Source organism: Zosterops lateralis (assembly GCF_965231275.1).
Source record: "Zosterops lateralis genome assembly, chromosome: 2".
In the NCBI taxonomy this organism is placed as follows: domain Eukaryota; kingdom Metazoa; phylum Chordata; class Aves; order Passeriformes; family Zosteropidae; genus Zosterops; species Zosterops lateralis.
The window spans coordinates 94,895,804-94,918,899 of record NC_139763.1 but is presented as its reverse complement, the minus strand read 5'-3'; the positions used below and the strand labels follow the sequence as shown (position 1 = coordinate 94,918,899).

Here is a 23,096-nt window from a genome sequence, read left to right as displayed (position 1 = left end):
CCGGCGGGCTCGGCCCCCCCCGCCGCCGGGAGTTTTTTCCTACTACAGCCCTCAAACTTTCCACCGGCGCGGAGCCTTCCCGCTTAACCCTGGCGGAAGCGGCAGAAGGGCTGCCATTCGGGACGAGGAGAGCACCAGAGGCGCCTCAGCGCTCCCCGCCCCTCATGAGGGCTCCCCCTGCCCGGGAGCAGCGGCGCCGCTGGCCCCGGCACCCTCCTCCCGCCGCGGGCCGGCGCCGGCCCCTTTAAATGGCGGCCGCGGCCCCGCGCAGGCAGCGGCCCTCGCCCCCCTCCATGGTAAGCGCCGCGCTCTGCTCTCCCCGCCCTTCCCTCCGGCGGGCTCCGTGCCCCCACAGCCGCCCCCCGGGCCAGCGGCGGGCCGCGCAGGTAGGTGCGGGGGGCGGCGGGCCCCGCTGGGAGGCTCCGCCGTCCGCACACGCCTCCCCGAAAGTTTTTGGGGCGAGGCGGGGCCGGGCCGGGCGGCCCTCGGGGCTCCGCGGTGAGGGGGGCGGCGAGCGCCCCCGGGGCCGGTCCGGGCTCTCCCGGGAGAGCGGCGGGGTTGCCGGGCAGCCGCCCAGCCCCGGCGGTCGGGAGGGAGGGAGCGGGCGAGGAGCAGCTGGTGGAGGCTGCAGCGAGTGCGGGGTTGGCGTGGAAAAGCCCCGGAGCCCGCAGTGACCGTGCCCGCCGCGCCCCGCGGTCCCCTCCAGAGCCTGTCCCCTGTCCCGGCCCGGGCGGAGGAGCGCGCCCCGCGGTGCCCCAGCACTTCTCGGGTCTGAGCTGGTCTGGAGCTGAATCCCAGCGTCGCCTCGACCCGGCGGTCCAGGCGGGGTTGCTCGTTAGGGCCCTGCGCTGCTCGTGTACCGTTTGCTGGGGGGGATGGCACAAGTGACATCCTCTGGCTCAGTTTCCCGTCATAAAGTAAGACTGACTCCCAAAGCGAGGAATATTGATAACAAGGGAGAGTGCTGCAGGATTAGAAAAGAGTGCTGCTTGTTTATAGCAATTTACATGAGCCAAATTATTTGTCTCTGAAGTGTTCGGCTTGTATTTATTTACAATTTACCGTGTAACTAACAGTGAGTGTAAGCACCTGATGCATCAGTATTATAATAACATATGTCAGTCCTCTAGTAAAAATGCTACACGTGCATGACCTTTCTCAAGTTCTGGAAGGTCTCACAGGTTCCTGAGAGGTGCTGCAGGTTAGGCACTGATGTCTCATGTTGATATTATTTCAGTTCTAAGTATCTGTGCAGCCTCAATGTGAAAGTTCGGGGAGCTGCAGAGGAAAATACTTTGATAAAAAATGTAAAATATAATTCAATATAGCATAGTCTAGGGAAAAAACAAACAAACAAAAAAAAACAAACAAAAACAAAACAAACAAACAAAAAACCCCAAAAAAAACCCCAAGGAAAATGCTGTCAGTGGGAAGTGTTTCCATGCCTGTCACCTTGGTGAAACTACCGTGTCAGGTTTCATTTAATAAACAGCTGTGAAATGGACTAATTGTCTTGTTTCACCTTTCTCCACCACTGCTGGATTACATACCTTACTTCTTTGTTCACAGGAAGTTCATGAAGTGGATCATGGTCTTATTAACCAGCTACTTGCTGATTCAGAGGAGACTCTTAATTCATGCACAGAGAAAATGCAGACTCCTTCTCAGTATAGCTGGAGTGCTGACTGGAGCTTTTGGGTAATGTGTTTTAGCTCTCTCCTAACTTGGTTTTAATTTATAAATATAATACGTGCTCTATTTTAATTTACATATGTGTGTATATGTGCAAGCTTTATATCCACAGTTCTCAAGTTGCTTTGTAATCATGAATTAGTAAAGTGTTCTCCACCCATGTAGTGAGGCAGGTAATTTTATCATTACTGGCTTACTAAAGCGTAAGATGAGACTGAGGGGGGATGAAGTTGTTTATCTGATGTCATGGATCAAGTTAGTGACAGAACTTGTGGCTTCTGTGCCCAGTTCTGTCTCCCAGTTCCTGGCATGAACCCATCCAGTGTTTATATGCTTATAGAAGGACACTTTTGATGCTCTGATGCTTTTTAAGCATAAGGGCTGAATTTTGATTCTTAGTGGTGGTTGGTGGTGCTGAATTGCGGTCTTAGTGTTCATTTTTGTCGAGCAAACACATTTGTTTTCCACAAGAGTAAATAAGCTTCCTATGTTTTCTGTAAAATTTGAATTTGTGAATAAGAAAGGCAGAAAAGGATTTCTGCCTTTAATTTTTTTTCTTTTCCAAGGAAATGCCCGACTGAAAGCAGAGTGTATAACAATAAGTGCTTATTTCAGTACTTTCCTTTTGGTAGGTTGTTTTTTTAATGCCTTGAGAGAAGGTGAATGTGTGTGTGTGTAGATTTGGAGTGTATGTTTTGCTGTTCATTTGGTGCATGGATTGTTATTGTTTGATAAAGGAAGGAGACCACATGTGCATGTAGCCACAGGTATGTTCACAGCTGATCTTGTGGGAGACCCAGAGTGCCAGAGCTGTGAGGAAAGGAATCTGACTCAGGTTCTGTATCAGGTGTCCTCAGTACATCCGTGTGCTTCAGCTCTTAGGAACATCATCTGGTCTGCCTTGTCCTTCTGCTCATGAGGTCGTCGCAGTGTTCATTGTGCTTAGCAGGTGAAAGATTGAGTAACTAAGTGAAGGCCAGAAGGAATCCATGGCAGAGCTGTAAGCAGAAGGAGGGGAGGATCAGATTTCTCATCTCCTTATTTATAAATCTAGCATGTATGTTTTCATCACTCCTCTTCACATGTAGATATCCCAATGGTCAGGACATTGTTTTTGCATCTCAGGCCATAGGGTAAATCCCCTCCAAATGTATGTGTACTCTTAGATGGAGCAGGAGTAATCTGGAGCCAGTGGAAATGGGAGAGACCTAATAAAATCCCAGCAGGTCACAGGCTTGTGTTGCAGGAGTGAGTTCTTGGGGTGTTCAGTATTTTCTTCAGTATCCCTGCAGGGACAAGGATGGTCCAGAGCTGTACTGCCTGTGGCTAGCTGTGTCTCTGTGCTTGAGTCCATAGGAAGTGATGCAGTGCAGACGTTGTAACTGCCAGCCATGCTCTTGTTAGGTGGCAAATTAGATTGTGTAAACTGCTGCTTGATGGTTTGTATACAACCACTAATGCAGGTGATATTTTGTGCAAGGAATGAAACTGCTCAGATCTTGGTGTCAGGTTGTTGGACCTGCAGTTAACAACTCAGTGTTTCCTTGATAGGCCTGGTGATTGAAAATAAAGTCATTAAAGTATTCTATAGAGTAGCTGTGATATTGACTTTGCACTCCTGGGTTTGAGACACATGCTGAAGGCTTGAGGCTTCTTTGAGCAGAGCTTTGAGCCTGCACAGTGCAGGATATGGTATGTCCTCACAGTGCCACTCTCTGCTTCCTGTGTAATGTGTGCCTGTAACTTCAGGGGAGTGGGATTCTTCAGTGCGGTGGCAGCTGCTGTGTGAGGTGTTTTCCAGTATCATTAAATGATTATCTTCTGTCTGATTTATGCTCCAAGACCTTAGTATGTGTTTGATGTTGGTGTTTATCTGGTTCTGCAAATATGACCTTGCAGTTAAAACAAAGTAATTGTGTAAATACTTCCCTCTTGTCAGATAATGCTGTGGCTGGAAATGTTGTAGCCTTACCGTCTGTTACTGATTAGTTTCAAAAGCCTGTACCAGTCTGGTTGTAGGAAGCCATGGTGCTTATTTTCTCAGCCTCAAGGCAACTGAACTGTAAAGCAGCCAGAACCAGGAAGTCACACATTCGAGGCGAAATGAAGATCTTTTTAATAAATGTTATGTCATTGGCAACTGTCCCTGCTCTTCTTGACAGAAAATGTTTCAATAACTTGCACGGTCGATGATCAGCTGCTGACTATTAAAAACAAATTGTTAAAACTCCTGAAATTCTGAGTCATAGTAAATGTGTAGGTGATAGCAAGGAAGGCAGCTTGTTGCAATGTGTGGAGCATGTGTCACTAACATTTGACAAAGATGATCTTAGTGTCCTGTGGCAGGTGGGGGACCTGTTCTGCTCGTTCCAATCTTGAGTCAGTAGAATGGAGGAATTGCTACAACAGCAGGACTAGCCCGTGGCAGCATCCAGGATTCAGCTTCCTTGCCAGGGATATTTGCTTGGAGAGGCTGCATGTTTCCAGCAACTGAGGTTTGCTCCAAGGGTTCATTTCTTCTGAGGGTGATGTACTCTTGTTTTGCTGATGATAGAAACCAAATGTGGATGTTAGAGCCTGACTGGTTTGACTTCAATTTTTCGTGGATTGAGTGGGAGTAGGCAGTTGTGCCATGCCTCTGGAAGTGAGGCCAGGTATCACAAATGCTCAGTAGGTGCTGTGAGCACAGTAATTAGCAGCAGGCTGGGGCTGGCAGCCTCTGGGACACAATCTCTTTCCTGGCTATGGTGAGTAGGGAGAAGGAAAGGTAGCCAAAAAATTATCAGGGAGGGAAGAAGAGTGTCCTACTGTGTGGAATTTTTCTTATCTCTTAAGAAGACCCAAACTTGGGATGTCTTTATTGAATAATTTTGAGAAATAATTAGTTTTCTGTTACTGTGAGCAATTCTTAAACTGATAGTACTACTAACTGCTAATTTTAAGGTTGATGGTGCGTCATGGGACATTTTTTGGTTTTTGTTTTTGGGTTTTTTTTCCCCCACCTGGAGGTGGACAAAGCTGGACTTCTACAAACTCACTGAAAGAAGAAAAAGGATTGCTTACAAACTTCATCTTGGGGCTTTCTCTCTCCGCTGGAAACTGTAAAGCTTTTATCTCCAGTTGATTAAATAGTCCCAGTTTTGACAACTGCAAATAGATGATGAAATCAAAGATAATTGGAAACTATGTTATGTCTGGGAACCCCATCTCAGGGTTCTGAATTCACCTTTTTATCCTTTTTTATGTGCTTTATACTGAAATATGGTTCAGTTTAATATCCTTGGAAGAAGAAACCTATGAAAGACTACAGTATTTTTTCCTACCATAGTGAAGAAGGTAAAGTTGAATGAGGAAGCTAATGAAAAGGATCCTTGCATCAAAAGTGAGGGTTTTGTGTCTGGGAATTCTAGTTTGTTAATGAACAGTCAAAGAAAGTTCATGTATGCCTACAATAAGAAGAATGCCCATGGAAAGTAAGTCCTTCCCTTGGAATGAAAAGGTAGGTGGAATGAGTGGAAATCAAATGAGCATCTCAGAAAATTGCTTGTATCTGGGAGGCTTTTTTTAAAGATTTGAAAATGTGAGGTGTCAAGGAGGTGTTGGAAAGAAGATAATAGAGGCTTAAAAAAAGGCAATTGTTTGAAGTGTAATGCCAGTTTAAAGAGTTGGTCAGTGTGAAGGAATTTAAAAATCAAAGCAAATAATTGATAGAGTGAAAAGTGAAAATAAGCCTTTTACTTTTCATAATGTAAGAGCTACTGAGGTTGCACAAGATCGAGAAAATATTTTGAATTTTTACATGCATGGATCTGGTTTCTACAAGAAAGAACTAGTCTGGGAGTGTGTGACAATATGTATGGCAAGAATACAGTAAGCATAAATGACTCAAACCTGCACAAGGAGGGATGCAGATATGTATCACAATTTGGAAGAAAACTTATTGAAGCACAGATACAAATTGAGGTATTTTGGGGCCCAAGACTGGTAGGGTCAAATGAAATATTTTTGTATCTATAGTTGTTTGAATCCTCCTTCTACCTTTCTCTGAAGACTCACACCACTTTTGGAATGGCTTACTGGGCTGGTTGAAGTGGTAATTGTTTTGGGGGCTGATATTTGAGGCCTTGTGACAGTAGCTTGTATACTTAGTATGTTGCTGCTTCTTATCTCTTCCTCCAAATGTTTGGGATGTGGAGGAGATATATCAATTCTCTTGACATTGGAGGAGGATTTTTAGCCTCCTTTTTATTTGCTGGTATGAAGCAGTCTGCTAAGGAGGATGAGAGTTGGTTAAATTATTTGCTCTAGCTCTACAAAGAGAATAAAAACCTGTAAGCACATTAATGCTGCATTTTGGTGTTTTGTTGGTTGGGCTTTTGTTTATTTGGTTTGGTTTTTTTAATGCTCTAACTTTAGTATGAATAGCTTTTGCTATAGTTGTGGGACTGTTTACCTGCCTACCTGGAATGTCCAGAAACAGGTGGCTTTTTTCAGCCCTGTGATTGTACAGCACCAGTGTTTTAACCTGGTAGGAAGACAAACTGCCGTTCTAACCAACCCTTGAACATGGGTGATTAGGCTGAAGGGGGTTTTCTCCCTTATTTTCATGCTGGGAATGTTTTTGTTGCTGTTGGTGCAGCTCCAGACTGAGCACTGAGGTAGATCTGGTTGTCATAAAATGTAACCAGTTCTGAACAAAGACTGGTAGTGGTGCCATGTCAAAATAAGTTTTTGCCAGCTGCAGCAATAGATAGTTCTATATAACATGAATTATTACTATACACATATAAATTAATCTAGAACCTGAAGGTTAAATGTAATAGGTCAGAAAGAAAACACTTCACATTTGTGTGATTTACTTATTTTTTTTCTAGTCACTGGGAGTAAAACCATTAGGAATGCAAATAGTTCAGGAAATCTCCATGGAGTTGGAATAGTGATATCTTTTTAATGAAAGGGAAGTCCCTAAGTTGCAGAATGAGAGCTTTAAAAGTTAACTCTAGGAGATGAGAATATGATTTTTTAGGGTTTTTTTTGGCTTTGTTGTTTGCTTACAGCTTGTATTTCTGCAAACAGGTGGTGGTGTAGCATTGTCTTTTTCAGGTCTGCTATGGGTGAACCACTTGTATATAAGGAGGGAAAGAAGACAGGTGGATAAAACTGCAAGACATGGTTGTTTTGTGGTATACTAAGTCATTAACAGCAGCCTGGAGAAGGAGTTTTGGGGCAATTGCTGGGTGAGTGCCACTTTCCATGGAATTTCAAGTGCAGTAGGGCTGCTGGCAGGCTTAATGAGATGACCAGAGTAATTTATAGCAAAGCAGTTTATGTAATTGGCCACAGTCACTCGTGCATTATTAACTATGTAGTGTTGTGGTTTAATATGCTCCTCTAGGTTTTCACTGTTGTCCTGATCAGAAGTATTTATGTATCCTTTTATGAGTTGCTGAAAACTAAATGGCACCAATGGGAATTACTACCATGGTGACTGTTTCCTTCATGATGTTGTTTTCTCATCCTTCTTTGGGCACTGTTACTAAACTTAAATACAGATCAGAGATGCAGTTACAGAGAGACAGATTTTACTGGCAGGATAAGGAGGGGAATGTCCAACTGAAGTGTGCTGTTCATTTGCTTCTGTATTTGGCTACTTTGGCATCAGAATCTTGGTGGGACTTTGTTGCAGGTAAGGAAGATGAGTTGAGAAGTTGTCTTGTAGTTTCTTTATCATATAAGGCCTTTTTCCTCACACTGAAAAGATGTGGATTTTCCCTGTGTTTGCTAAATGGATCAAATAAGTCTAAAGACAGGCAGTTTGAATTTTTTTTTGTATAACTTGGGCAGCCTGCAGTGAAAGATCAGGTGAAAAAGCAGCTGCTCTTAACCAATAACATTGGCTACTTGTTTCAAACACGTGCTATAAAAACAAATGTGAGTCAGATGAAACTGCTGTTCAGAAAGGAATGTATTTTGTTATCCAAAAGGAAATAATCTCGGCTGAGCTTTTAATTGCCATTGCATCATAATGCTTAGGACATTTATGGCTGTTGAAACCTGGACAACATGGTTACAAGACTCAAAATTAGCCTGGGGAGTAGACAAATTGATTTGAACTAAAAGGGTAACTTTGTGCTGGAGGATGATAAACTCACCTCAAGTAAGTGATAAGATAGTAAGTGCAGAATTCATCCAAACACACTTGGTTTATTTGTATTAAGCTGGTTTTAGAAGTTGGTGTTTCACAGGACTTTGTTGTTATATTTTGATTTACCTTTTTCCTTTTTGTTAAATCTTCATGGGGTAGACAAAATTACTAAAACAGAACAAAAAGAATGCTTGAATGCTGCATTTATGAAGTCAAGAAAGTAGATACAGATACACAACTTTTCCCTAAAATGAGAAGGAGTTGGGCAGTTAAGAGCCGTATGAACTTGGCTTGTGCTAGTGTTCTGGGGAGGCAACATGAGGTATGGTTTCTGATCAGGGGCATTATAGGAATAGTTTTACTGCTGTGTTCAAAGATGTTACTGCTAACTAGGGAGGTTGTGAGAATGCTGAATAAATTTGAGATTGGGACATCTTGACTTTTAAAAGCACCTTAATTTCTAATTCATGACTGACGAAGATGTTTGTCCATGGAAGTGTCCAAAGATCTTGAACTTTTTACTTAACTTTCAGATTTTAAATCTAAGTGTTTTTCAGCCAAACTCAGAGGTGCTTGCTGGCAGCTGTATAAATAATTATATTTGAAACTGAAATAATCAGCCTCCTTGCTAATTGCAAATGTCCACACTCAGGTGTTCAATCAGCTGCAGATGGTGTTATCTTATAAACAGGAAATGCACTTATAAAACAGTCTGTGCTACTGCTGTTTTTGAGACCTGAGTCACACTGGTACCCAGGCTCTGGTAAAGGCTTTTCTGAGATCACTTTGAATCCTCTCACTGGCTTTCTGATGGAAATAAATTGCCAGTGAATATTTTTCTGTATGGATGTACTTCCCAATATTTTGCTGCTCTTTCAGCACAGGGAGATTCCCCATGATGTATCCTGTCTTTGCTTTGGGAAAGCAGGAGAGTTACCTTGTTTTTCTGGTGAAACCAGTTCCTGCTGTTTAACTATGTAGCTGATCTTGACAACAGACCTGCAGGCCCTCCAAAGCCACCACCCAGCTGGGTGCACAGAGACAGCTACTTATCCTAGCCAGCAAAGTGACTGCAAATACAGCCTCTTTATGCTCCATTATCTTTTCCTTTCAGACTTTCAGATTTAAATCCGACTGATTAAAATGCCTTGACGTGCATATTTCTGTTTCTTCTGTCAGTTTCCTCAGTAGCTGTGCTGGGAGAAGGCTCTCTCTTTGCTGCTGTAGTTAGCAAATGTAGTAACTAAATGTAGTAATTCCATGTAGTTAGTTGTGGAAATGTAGCAGACAGGTTCTGGGTAAGGCAGATGGAAAAGGAGAGGCAGCATAAAGAAAGCAGAATAGGTGCATGCCTGCTGTTGCCCTCTCAGGGCAGGCAGAGATCTGTTGGGCATGCAGAGCCCTGCATCCCTTGCCTCAAAGTGCCTGTCAAGAGCTGAGCTCAGAGTGGCTGGTAATATACACATTTTGGGGAATTTGGGTGTGCATGAAGCATGCCCTGAGCTCCTGCTCTGGAGCTCAGATTGAGAAGGTGTCTCAGTTAGGGCTTGACTTAGAACAGGGGACAGTGGCTGAGGTTTGTGTGAGAGCAGATTTGTCTCCATGCTGAGTTGCCAGTGCAGATGTGCTCTTCAGGCTGGTTCATGGATTGTAGCCTTCAGCGATGCAGAGAGGAGGGGTGCCAGGCATTAAGTGCTTCTCTCCAAGCTCGTGTTTCCCTGGTGATAGTACTTTCCTCTGCTATTCCCTTTGGGACTTCTGTGAACTTGAGGTGATCTATGCTACTGTAGTCTGCTTCCCAAGATCGGTTTTGGTGGTGCTGGTTTTAGATCGGAGCTGGGCAGTTCTTAAATGTCACCCCTGTGTAAGTTTTCTTTGCCCAGTTGCTGCAGCGTTTGTGTGCCTGTTCTGCAAGGCTGGGGTGTTTCAGCCTGTTTTCCGAGCTGGCATGCAAGCAGAGGCTGGCAGAACGCTAGCTGGCACTGCTGGAGGGTGGCCAGCAGCAGCTCTGAGCAAGTGGGTGAGAGAGGGGGGAGCCGTAGAGGCTTTGGCCAGGGATTTGTATGGCTTGGAACAGGCTGCAGGCAGCTAGAGGAGGTATGTGTAGGGGGTGTGTGTCTTCTGACTTTACATTAGCTTCATGCCTCAGTCAGTTTTATTCTGAAATGGAGCATATGCTTTGCTCTGCACTGTACGTGGTGAGCTTGAGATTTTTATCTCCAAATCGGAGTTGTTATGGAAGTGTATTGGCTTCACTGCTAAAATGGTTTAAAACACTTACTTGCAGAAAAAAACGTACTGAATACTACAAAACCATTGCTTCAGAATAAGCAGAGGATATTCTCAATCCAAGCTCTTGTTTTTCAGGAAAAAATATATAGTGCTACTAATGGAAAGAGTCTTTCTTATAATTGATAAGGAGGTTATCAGCTTGTTTCCCAAGTACCTTGTTGGAAACAGCACCTTCAGCTGAACCCTATTTCAGTGAAATGTGAAAGTGAGCTAATTCTGGTGTGACCTTGAAGGAGAAGTTTGTGAGAGTTCCTCACATATTCTAAACTGAAGTACTCTGTTACAAAATTCTTCCAGGTCTGTTCTACTGGTTTGTTTTTTTTTTTTTTTTTTTTTTTTTTTTTTTAAGAGAACATAAAAAATGTAATCTCTAACTGGTTATGCAACTCAAAGTTCTCTGAAGAAATACCTTTCTATTTTCAACTCCAAGTCTTCTAATCTTCTTCTTGGGAAGGATGCCAGACTTTAAAATTCTTTGCAAAAATGTTACCTTTGTTATAATTATATAACCTGATGTTAGCAGCATACTATTTCATAGGATGTTAAATTTTCTTGTCTGTCAAAATCATAATTGTAACAACTTTGGTTGTGGATTTTGTAGGCTGTTTTTCAAGCCATGCTTTACTGTGTTTTGATATCTGTACTTATATAGGTGAAGCTGAAGCATGAGACCTTCATTGCTGCTCTTGGAAGGACACTGTGGCTGGTGAGGTGCAGGAAATGACCAGGCCTTCTGAGAGCAGTATTCCAGTTCAGCCAAATTCATGTTCCACGTGGGGAAATGCTTGTGATCAGGTCTCCCTGATCAGTAGTTGACCAGGACTGCTTTTCAGGAAAACCTGACACAGGCTTTCACCAAGTGGCAGGTCAATGGTGGCTTGGTGAGACTGAAGTCCATCTCACCTGGTGAGAGCTGGGCTGCTCCTGTGGGACGCAGTGTTTGGATGTGTTGTACCCAGTCTTCAAAAGAAATAGTCTCTCTTTCAGAAGCACCTCATTCAGTCACTTTCATGACACTGGGTGTCAAATGTTTTCTGAGTGAGCATCCAATATTTCAGCAGCTCTCCATAATAAAATAGTTCAGAGGAGTTTCTTTCTACGTGGATTTTTGGAAGCTCCTGGTGTTAGTGGTAAATCATAGTCTGACACTTTCAGTGTGCCTGCCTGTGTGTATGTGAGAACTAGCTAATAGTAACACTCAGTTTGGGAGAACTAGGGATTCTGTCTTTAGCCTTGTTTATGGGGTCTTGTAGGCTTAAAAAACCACAACCACCATGTCTCACTCTCCTGTCCACTCCAACCTTCCCACCCCCAACCAAACTAACCCTTGGAAGATAAAGTAGCTGGAGTGGTTGCCAATTACCTGTATTTTAATAGTCCTTTATTTAAGTTATGCATACTGTGTTTCCAGTAGAAGAAAGGCATACTTTACCAAAGTTCTGCTGGGTGCCACTGAAGGAGAATTCTGTTGTTTGTTTTCTTCTCAGTCACTAAGAAATGCCTGACTTCCTTTCTTCTTCAGCCTCCACAAAGAAGAGGGGGGCTGGGACACAGGAGTGGAGACATAATGACCTTAGTGCACAGCCCTGTGCCTGCCAGTGGCCCTGTGCTTATCAGACTCCCCTCTCCACAGGTAAGGGTGAAGGGAAAAAAAAACGTATTATGAATGTAACTAGAATAGCTGTAGCTCCCTAAACATTGCTCCCTCCCACTGTGACTGGGAGCTTGTTCACATTTCCTCAGGAGCATGGGAACTTTTGGAAAGCAAGCTCCTAAGGAACACAATGGCTGAGCAAACCCTGGCAACAGTTGCTTGGCTTCTTTTTTTTTTTTTTTTTTTTTAATTGGTTGACATGCCTCTCATGACCTATCAGTTAAATACAACTGTGTGGATAAGCAGATGTGATCAAATATCTCCTTATTAAAAAAGACCAAAACAAACCAACAAAAACTCCCAAACACATGTAACACTCCTCCCAAAACCAACAAAAGTGAACCAAAGTGCTCAGTATACTGTACACAGCACAATAAGTCACCCTAAGTAATGTTATGTCTTCAGGTCTTGTGAGTGGTTCTTTCCCTGTGTAGGTTAAATGCTTTTGTCCTTCAAGAGAGGAAAGAAGTCACTGCTAGTGAAGCTTTTGATTACTCAATGATTAAATGTTGTTCTTAAACAACTTTTTTTTTCCTGTGATTTTGTCAAGAAGTGGTTGGTGAAAATAGATGTTGTAACAGAGTGGATCTGGACTGTTTACATGTGACAAGGTAAACTGAACAAGTCTGACACTTCCAACATACAGCCTAGTGCTTGTTGTCAGAAGTGGGAAACTGTGCCCTGTAACTGCAAAAAGATAAGGCAGACTGGTAGTCATGTGGATATGAGCTTTCACTGTGGTTCTGTGCCTAAAAGCAATCTATGATTCAGATTTATCTGTTTGTGGTAACTCCTGCAGTGCTATATCTAGCTTTCAAGAAGGACACTGAAAATGGGAGGATTCAGAAAAGCCACAAGAATAAGTCTGAAAAAGAAAAAATCTTTTTTTTGTTAATACACATGAGAAGCTTAATTCCTACCTCAGAAGGAGATATGGAGTAACTTGCTTACAATCCAAAAATAATTCACGAAGTAAAGATAACCAAATATACTGGTAGAAGAACTATCCATAGGTAGGATGGACTTTTCTATCCAAAGTGACTTTTAATTTAAAAAGGTAAAATATATATTTCCTTCTTTTTCAAAGGGAAATTTGGTCATTGCATCTGTAGTTTTAAAGCCAGAGAGCTGTGGCTTCTGTGTTGCAGATTAGACAGGATGATTAATGAACTTTTGTGGCCTGGAGGAATGGCAGCAGTGGGATCAACATTTCTGTGATGGAAAGGCTTGTCAGACCTGGCACCTTTTACAGGTGAGAGATCATCTCAGTGTGCCATGGGAAGTGTTCCTGTGTTAATAAGGGAGTCTGCCTGAATCTGTTTTGGAGTGTGTGAAGTCTTGTCTGCCTTACACTGTTTAATGAGGCTTTTGTTCAGGGCTGTTAACTTGGTTCTCATCTCCCCTAGTGAGGCTTTAACCTCACTGAAAGTGGGATCTTGTATGTTTAGCTGCTGGGGTTTTTGTTTGTAAGTTTTGGGTTGATATTTTTCCCTACTGTATCAGATAAGTTTAAAGAATATTTGCAATATAGAGGAGTCTTGTTGTATAAAATCCAGACTTCTCTCTGGCTGATTGTTGTTCTGGAGACTGTTCTTTTTCTTTCTCCTGGTGGTAAGAAGGGTTTTATATGAATTTGAATAGGGAGAAATTGTTATGCAGTAGAAATGCAACAGTTTTCCAGAATACTTAATATTTGTTTTAATATGCTAATATAAGGTTAAAATGTACTTTTATCCTAACCTTACTAATAACTCCCATTTTGTTTTTGACCACATCTAGAAACTACATATAGGAAAATATAGGTCTTTGGGGAATAGTCAGGTGATCTTTTGAGTGGGGTTTAGAGTTACTGGCCTGGATTTACATGTTAGACAGAGGAGCAAAGCTGTAAGTTCCATGGGCCATATTTTGATGGTTAAGTGAGACTTCAGAGCAGAAAAGAAATGGTAATCTGGGCAGCTTGCTTATAGGCTTGTTTGATTCTGGGACCCTGAGCCTCTGGTGGTGACTGAGGCTGAAGCTCAGTGGGAGACATCTCTTGAAATGAGGTGATGTGAGAGTTATTACCCTGCTGGTGAGGTCAACTCACCTGTGATCTCAGCTGTTGTATTCATAGCTGCATGTCACAACTGTGCAATGCAAATTGTCAGGTAACCTGGGTTTTGTGGTGTCTCAAAACAAAGGGAAAACACTAATAGAACAAATGCAGAATTATTGCTGTCATTAGTGATTGTTAAAAAATGTGCACACCATTCTGCTGAAGTTGATTGCTTATTTGCATGCTTAGTGATATCTGCAATCAAATAATTTCCTAATGATTAGGATTTTTGCTGTACTCCTGGGAGAAGGTGTTGTTTAATTTTCTTCTGCAATTTGCTAAATGGCTCAAATTGTTTGCAGTGGCTACACTTTGAAGATGTAAATGCAAAGGGAAGCTGTTTTTTTAACAGGCTTCTATCCTATAAATAACTCAGCTTAGGTCTATTTAAGTTTACATTTTTTTTTTTTTCTGGAACATGACTTTATATAGTTGAACCAGTCCATTTCTAAACAAGGTATGAGAATCATTTGGCTATGTGTCTCCAGTATCTGGTTCTTACATAACTGTCTTCTGTAAAACTTTCTGGTTGTCACTGAAAATGGTTTCCTGTTTATGATATTTTACAGGTTTCTGGTATATTTTGTGACTTCAGATGCAAAATGCTAATAAGTTGTTTGCTGCACTTAATAATTTCCTTGGTGATTAAATATAGCATAACCATAAATGCCTAAGATTATCCTCAGGCCAAGTGTTTTCCTGATGACTTATAATTAAACTTAAAAATGTCTATGTATTAAAAACAAGTTGTTTTCATCTTGTGAGTGCCATGCTAAAGCATGTTTTATGCCTTTCCTCTTTTATTATTTGGTGCTAGATTTTGTAACTCAGAGGTGGCAACCTGCTTCAAATGCTGCCATGTGTTGGATTATAGTAGTGATTAGGAGAGATGCTGTATTCATAGAAATGCCTTGTTTTCTTCACTTTAAAGTAGTTGAAATTGCCAACAGTGTTAAAATTGCCCCTCTTGTTTCCCAAGTCTGTTGAGGGATCTCTTCTCGATCACCAAACCACCTACTGAGTAGGTAAAAAGTGATTCAAGATTCAAGTGAGCTAGTTTTCTTGAAAAGTAGGGAAAAGATAAGGTTCAAAAATGTCCATGTGCTCACGTTTTTCTGCTGATTAGATAAGGATTCAGAGCAGACTCCGTGTAAGTGTCCTAAGAACTCAGTAGAAATCTACAATTAATAAGGATTTCTTATAGTCCAGTCACTCATCACAACACTTCTAAATACCAGCAAGGGTTTCTAAGACATGCTGTAGCAGGTTTTATGCTCTAGAAAAATTTCAGTTCTAAGTAAAACTTAGAATCCTGAGTCTGAATTCTTGGACCTGTTGAACTGGCTGATTGAGGCATTAATATAAATGTCTGTGGCACTGTGATGCTCCTATTTTCTTTGATTGTCTTGTCTTACAACCACAAAAATGCTGAACTTCAGTGTAGCTCTTATCTCTTGTATACAGCATGTTTGAGAAACTGCATTTCCCCTTAAAAGCATTGCTTCCTAAATCATGATTTCACAAATTGTGATTTTCATTTTCCTCTCATGGCAGACCAGTTCTTTTATTCCCTGTATGCTGATATTGGCAACACAAGCCCAGACTTCAGTCAGCTGAGTTAGGACTGTGTGTAAACCATAGGGACTCTGGAACTACAGGTGGAAACTTGACAGATGTGAGTTCCTTTTTTCATTCTTCCCTATGTCTCTTTCCAGAGTAATTGCAAAGAACTCAGTTTCTTCAAAGAAGTGCAGATATTGGATGCCTTTCTTGGGTGATCAATTAAAATTGTGCATTTCAGGGCTGGATGTTGTAAGCCAAGAAACCATAGCCCACCTACTTCAGCACATTACATGCTTTCCAAGAATGTTATTTTTATAATCACAGAAATAACTGAAATGTAACTGGAGGCATTACAGCTTAGAGGAGACATGTCTAACACGTTCTTCTTTAGCTACACCCAAACCATTCATATTTACTTTTCTCAAAAGGTGAGGGGTGGATGTATTTTCTGTCTCCATCCCTTGTTGCCTTTTTGCATTACAATACTCAGCGTATCAGTGGACAGCAAATATGTGCTCAACGAGAGGTCAAACATAAAGACTTTCTGTTGTTCATGGTACTAGAAGGTAAATTGACTTATTTTTTTAAAAAGTTGATCTGTGCCAGGGCAACTTTGCTCTCTCATGTGTTACATGCACTTAAACACTTTACTTTGAGGTTGCACTTGTGTTCTTGTGGCCTAAAAGCTCAATTCTCAAGGATAAGATGCCAGACCATCATAGGATGTGAGTGTAGGGTGGTATTCAGGGAACTTTTGAACTGCAAGAAGCAGGAATGTCCTCAGTGAAAAAGAGCAAAATGTGGGAATCTTGAGGAGGTGGGAGCACTGTTGGGTCTAGTTTATTTAAAGGCAGTCAAGATGAAGATAAACCTGTCTTTGTCCTGTGATTTTTTGCACAAAGATAGTGAAAGGGTAGTGACCAACTAAACATGCTGCCAGGAGTGTGTCCAAAGTAAGCATGCTGCAAGGTCATACAGTCAAAAGTGGTTCTTTGCCTTCTTTCTTCCCCCACCCTAAATATAAATAGGAACTAATCTTATGGTGGAGATGGGTTTAATGGTGAATGTCAGGTTTTGGAATAATACAGGTGCTCAAGTATAGAATAGCATCCATGTGCTTAAGATCTTCAGAAAGGTTAGAAGGAAGAAGTGTGAAAGAAGCCTTTGTAGTATATTTACCTGGTTCTAGGAACATTTGAAAGTGATTTCTTCCTGTAATGGCTTTTGTCCAGCTGAGTCATGGCCTTATACAGCATTTAGTTAAGACTGTCTCTGAAATAAGTGTCCAATATCTGCTAAGAAAAAAAATATGGTCCTCTTAAAACTGAAAATGAAAAGTAGGACTTTTACACAGAATATTTTCTGGAGAATGTGCTGAAGCTCTTCATTTGAATAGGGCAGGCACATTTGTTTGTAAGAGAAAGGAGTTAAAGTCCATCGAGATAGTCCTCTGTGCTGTGAGTTTACTGCCCAACTTGAATCTTAAGAAAATCATAGACAGTGATCTTTAAAATGGGGTGAACTGTAGAACATGACAGAAAATCAAGAAGTGATGATGCTGCTATTCATTCTTACTGGAGGAAACTATTACCTTTATCCCTAAAGGTCTAGTTACAGCAACTGGTGAAAAATCCAGTGTACTGTAGTATTCCCAAAGTGGACTCCAAGCAGACATTGATGTTCAACGTTGTGTCCTTGTGTTCTATTGGCCTCCATGAGGGCTTCAATTTTCTTTGTCACCTCTGTGTTGTGGCCTTGCTGCCTCTTCACTTAGTCTGTGCTAGAATATTTAGTCTCAGAAGGGCTCTCCTCTCCTTACGGGTGGAGCAGGTTGCTGTCATAGCACTGTCATGCCTTGTGACTGGCATCTGGTCTGATACAGGGAATAGTTTGGCCCATGCCAAATAAATACTCTTACATAAGTAAGCATAAAGTTACAGTGAGGATCACATTTAGATACCACCTATTCTTTATTGCTCTTCTGAGGTTCATTTGTTCTTCAAGATAAAATTACACATCCAGTATGAAGGCAGTTGATGCCTGAAAATAAATCTGTTTGCATAACCTTTTACTGTTCTTTGTTGCAGCTCTCAAGTTCCACTTACAAATATAGGAGTGAGGAATTCAAGAGACAGTTTTCTCATCTGCCAGACTCTGAGAGACTCATAGTAGGTAAGAAGTAATCACAGCAAAAGTCCTTGTCTTCTGTTTGATGACTTCAGATTGCAGTCTTGTCAAAGCATTTTGGGTTTTTTGTGGCAAATTCTAACTACAGCTGATAACTCCCTATTCCCCTGTCTTTAAACTAGCATGAATTACCTTCAAGGATAGTCAGGTCCATATTCCTCTCCTCTACTGCCTGCTTTGTGAGGGAAAAAATAAAGGGATGTTATTTCTGAGACCCTGTTAACCAGGTAGATCATCCTTAGCAAAAACTTCCCCCTTGCTCCCTGGAACTAATACCCTTGCCCAAAGCACCTTGATTAATGTGACTCCTGGGACTGAGTGACACAGTGGGTGGTTGTAATTTAAAACACTCTTTTTCAGATGAATGGGAGTGGAAAGAAGCAGGTGTCAGAGAATATCAATATGATGCATAACTTCTCTCAGCACTAAAATACTCCTTTTCCAACCCTGTTTTACTCCACTGCAGAATCCAAAGAAGACAAGCATGTAACCCTACCTCCTGTGCATAGTGATGCACCTTATTTCCTCCTTTATCACCTACCTGTGTTCTGTTTGTGTAACAAATACACTGTATATTTTCATACAAAAGTAGCATTGTGATTGTTTAAAGTTCATCTCTCATTTTATGCAACTTCTAAGGAAGTGAATATTGACAGGCTCTTTAGTGTATGCTTGTAGTAGGCCAGCAACAGCTCTGAAGCAGTTAAATCTCTGTGCCTTTTTACAGCCTCAGGAGGCACTTATCCTCTAAAATGCCTTCTGCATTTTTAAAATACTTCAGTAGGGATGTAAAACAGAAGGAAAGGCTATTACTTCAAAGCATTGTTTTGATGTTTCTCCTTACACTTGATTGATGCAGAAAGCCATGGAGCAAACTCTGAAGCACAGTTTCAAAGAGGAGTCTGTGTAGGATTTAGAGAGAGACTTAGTAATGGGTTAATCTCAATTTGTTCCATCAGAAGCAAAGCCATTGTTTTTACTTAATATTTTTTTTACCCCATAAAAAGCAGTGTTTCCTTGAAAGGATTTTTTGCATCCTCCAAGCAAGGAGCTTTTCCTTTGCTTGATGTAGAGAGACTTGGTACAGGCTTTACAGTGCTTCAAGAAGCCATTGCTTGCTGCTGTTCATTAAAGTAATTGTTACTGCTTCTGTTTTTAAATCGGCTGTTAAAAATAAGCAACTGTAATGAGCACTGTATGTAAAGATTATATAATTATGTAAAATATTATTTTATTAAAATGAAAGGAATTACTTAGCCTGTCTAAATGGCAGCTTAAAGGAGCCACTATGATTTGGCTGAAAATGTTGTTTTCAAGCAACATATAAAGTTACTGGTTCTGAAAACTTAAAAGGAAAATGCTAATCTCTTCTGTTTGTTTTGATATTCTCTTTTGTGTAGCTAGGTCAGAGTGGGGTTACTCATCACTTGCCCAGTGGTGACCTTTATAGGTCTGAATCCATCTCCTAAAAGCCACAGAAGTCAGATGCAAGCTTCTTCATAATTCTTTCCTCAAGTCCTTAACTTCAAACTCCTCTTGCCTTCCTCTGTCAGCATTTTGGTAACTGACTGTTCTAATACATGCACTTACAGCTAACTTCTTTAGATTGAGGCTTCTGTAGTTCTACTTGTAGTTACATCTCCAAGGGCTTGTATACATGCCTCATTCTTGTTACAAGAAAATTTATTTCCACTTGATGATTTGAGGGGGGAAACGTTAGAGAATTTTAAAAATCATAATAAAAGCTTCTGTAAATGCAGATATAGCTTGAAGTTAGGATGTTGGGGACACCTGAACTTCTTGATATTTGAACAAGAACTGTATTTATTATGTTCTTGTAGTGCACAGAATCAAAATTCTGGCTCGGACAATACCAGACACAAAGCTATTAGATACCTAAGGGTAAAATCACTAATGTATATTACATCAATACATACATTCTGCATATTTTCTATACGTTAGGTAGCCTTCTTTAGGTTGGAGCTCCAAAAAGAGATCCATCTTAATTATCCAGCAGCAGTACTTCTGAAAATTCCTTTTGATTGAATATTCAGGCTCTGAAATTGGAAAAGCTCTCTAAGATTTTTAAGAAGTGTGACTATATCCTCTGCTCTTATTCTTAATTAGCAGGTATCTGATGAGGTGTAATTGCATTGTAGATGAAATCTGCTTCTTAATAGGGATATTTTAGTCAGAGACAGTATCATAAAAATAATAGTCAACTTAAGGAAATATCCCCTGCCTCAAGAACTGGATAGCTTCAATCTGCCTGTTAGTGTCTCACTCTGCAGATAGTTTTAGCTAGTGATAGGATCTGTTCAGTGGAAAACTATTATCTTACAAAACATATGAACTACTGTTCTGTAGGAGTTGACAGTATAATCTGTTGTACTATAAAATGTTTGTGTATTCTGTTGTTTAGGTGCTTTGAAGTCTGACTAATGAATACTTCTCTCATGCACTCCTGGTCTTGCCTGACACCTCTTCTCTGAAAACCTTAGTGCACAGGGGTTGACGGATGGAGTGCTGTCCTCACAGGGATGTACCATCAACTCTGGCTTTGGGCTGTTCCCAGAGCAATGGTTGGGATGCAGGCTCAGCACAAGTCTGCCTTTGTAGACTTCTTAAAAGCTTTTGAAAGAAATGGCTTTTTATAGTATTGTAATACCCCCTCTCATTTTAGTTAACAGGTTTGGGTCGGCTGTGCTGCAGGCAGTGTGTGAGTAACTTGCTCTTGCTCTCCGTACACAGATTACGCCTGTGCGCTCCAGAAGGATATCCTGCTGCAAGGACGCTTGTATCTCTCGGAAAACTGGCTCTGTTTCCACAGCAACATTTTCCGATGGGAGACCACAGTAAGATCTCTTAGCTCACTTGAATCCCACCTTTTCTTTGTCCTATCCTATCAGGATATAGGATTAGAGTCTCTCAGATCTCATCCTGTCAGTCTCATGCTAGTAACTCTGGGCTCTGAAGAAAGAGCCTGCATCCCTGAGTGGAAATGGAGATCTGTTCTCTGTAAAATAAGAATAGCAATGGAGGCAGTTGAATGCTGAACTAAGCCTGCTTAGTCAGTCATTCAGCATAAGAAGTTTAGGAATTATGCTAAAGCTGGCTTTTCACATTTCTGGATGACAATTTGCCTTTCCTTACCACGCAAAGTTGTCCTATAAAGGAATGTAACACATAATCTCCTACTGTAAGTCCTGGGGCATGACATGGTATATGGTGATGCCCTATTCAAGAACTCCCGAACATTGAATCTTACTTGACTTAGCCTTACATGTAAATATCAGCATCTACGAACAGCTGAAGGGAATTGATAAATGACTTCTGCAAGTTTTCATATTGTGGTCTGTGGCTATTGAACAGTACAAGCAAAGGTAGATATTTGTGATATGTTGGCCCTTTATTTCTGTCAGATTAGGTTAATGAGTTAAAATCTTTCATTCACACAGTTGTTGCATCTGCTGTAGAACTTGCATGAAGCAGTGAATAAGAGAAGGAAGATAACCTAGCAAACAGAGGATGGACATGTCAAAATATTCTGTGAACTGTGATGCTGTTAATCATTTAAGTTAGTATCTCACATTTGAGTGCTCTGAAATACACAGGACAAACAACAAATAGCTTGTGTATTTAAGACCTTGAGGGGCTGTAGAAATACTTAACTGAAAACCAAGCTTACTTTTGTCAGATGGATTTGATGATCAAATATTTCTTATTTAAATGTGAAATTAATTAAAAAATAAACCCTTTGTAATTATACCCTTGAATAGATAAACTGTACAAAAACTGATTGAGTGGGTTTTTTTAACCAAAGCAGCATACATCCTGGTAACCTGTTTCTGCCTGTCTAGCGGAGTGATATCTTCAGCAATACCTTTAGGCAATCTGAGCTCATCAGCTACAATGGTAGAGCCAAGGGTAGAGTTTAGCAGGCTGTGTTGTTGCAAAGAGAGAGGGAATAAGTGGAGAACGTTCTGCTCACCTAGGAAAAAACAAGTTAGAGCTGTATGTTCCTTCTTTCTCTAAGCTAAATGGCAGCACAGCCTTATATTCAAGAGAAGAGGGAGTAGGCTGGAGGGAAATGTCTTCTTGCAGCCAGTCAGACCGTGTTCTTCTAAACAAAGATTTCAACTACTAATATACAAATAAAACGTGCCTAGGCAGGAAGAATTTCTTGTAGAGGCTAGACTGCAAATGAAATTTTGAAAATGGACTGTATTGTAAACTTCTGTGCGATTACACAGTCTGTTATCTGACCTCTCTCATCTGTGTCCTGCTGTATGTATAGCATTCTGATTGGGATTGACTTTCAGATCTATGATTTATGTTTGGTTGGGATTGTGGCTGGAGGAGTGGAAGAAAAGCAGAAAGAACCACTTACTTCCCTAGTCCTAATGTGAAAGAGGAGGAGATGACTCTTAAGTCACCTCAGTTTCTACCTTGAAATGCTTGCTGTTAAAGTAGCAAGTGGAGACAGTAATTGCCTTTGTGATCTCATCTGAATTGCATCCCAGGGCTTGGGGTTAGTTTGAGTCTCTCTTGCATATTCTGTAACATTGAACTTTTTAGTCATAAGTTATTTTTAATGTGTCATATTAAATGTGTTTCTGTGTAGATTTCTATTGCATTGAAGGATATCACTTTCATGACAAAGGAGAAGACTGCTCGTCTCATTCCAAATGCCATACAAATAGCAACAAAAGGAGAGAAGGTGAAACTCTGCTTTTAAATATGCTCTTGCTAAATGATAGAGTCCAGAACACAGCACTTGTTCTAGTCTAAATTTGCATATGTAAATTCCCTGTCAAATGTTTAAATGTGATTTGGATTAGAAGGCAGGCTTAGGTTTGGTCCCTGTACATGTTTGCTTGATAATTCAACTCCAGTTTGACTGCAGAATCCCTTAGTGGTGTTGATACAGTAACCAGAAAGTAAGAGTTTGTTTCACCTATTTAATGGAAAACTAAAATTCAAAGCATGAATTCAGAATGTATATTCTTCATACTGAAAAAATATTGAAGTCACTGGATTTCAAGTGGTCCTTGAAGAAAAGTACTGAAAACAAAAGGACTGTGATGTCATGGGTTTTGAGTAATGGAGAAATTTACCCCAGAAGATGTGCTGGGAAATGAAGTTTTTGAGTGTGTATTTGAAAAACTGAGAAGCATGATGCAGAGTCTATGCAATACACTGTGATAAGTTCTTCTATAAATGCCTTGAAAATAATAATTCTTGGCAAAGAACAGAGCTTTCCACAGTGAACCTGGAGCTGTTCTTTGGGAAGCAACTGTGATTCATCATATTTGGCTGTTCCCTCTCAATTCATCCAGTATTAACTTTCAGTGACAAGGAAGATAGTAGACTTCTTTGCTAAAACCCCCCAACTTTCCAATGGGAAAGATTTAAAAAAAATGAAATTGAAAACTATGCGTATAATTTGATCTTCCAGTTTAATT

General features: G+C 40.9%; 1 protein-coding gene across 3 annotated transcripts in view; it reads left to right on the top strand.

Annotated features, from left to right (window-relative positions):
* Window positions 1-225: 225 nt before the first annotated feature.
* The window catches only part of GRAMD1C (GRAM domain containing 1C), a gene marked incomplete at its 5' end in the record, with an annotated part of 51,191 nt that continues 28,320 nt past the window's right edge, over window positions 226-23,096 (top strand). Inside the window, 5 exons of one of the 3 annotated variants that reach the window (XM_083855430.1) lie at window positions 226-296; window positions 1,570-1,698; window positions 17,532-17,616; window positions 20,383-20,486; window positions 22,256-22,351. In XM_083855430.1, the coding sequence (XP_083711556.1) occupies window positions 249-296; window positions 1,570-1,698; window positions 17,532-17,616; window positions 20,383-20,486; window positions 22,256-22,351 (462 nt within the window). Of the gene's footprint in view, window positions 387-831; window positions 918-1,569; window positions 1,699-17,531; window positions 17,617-20,382; window positions 20,487-22,255; window positions 22,352-23,096 lie in introns of those variants that run through there. The other 2 variants (XM_083855429.1, XM_083855431.1) reach the window with 2 other exon arrangements.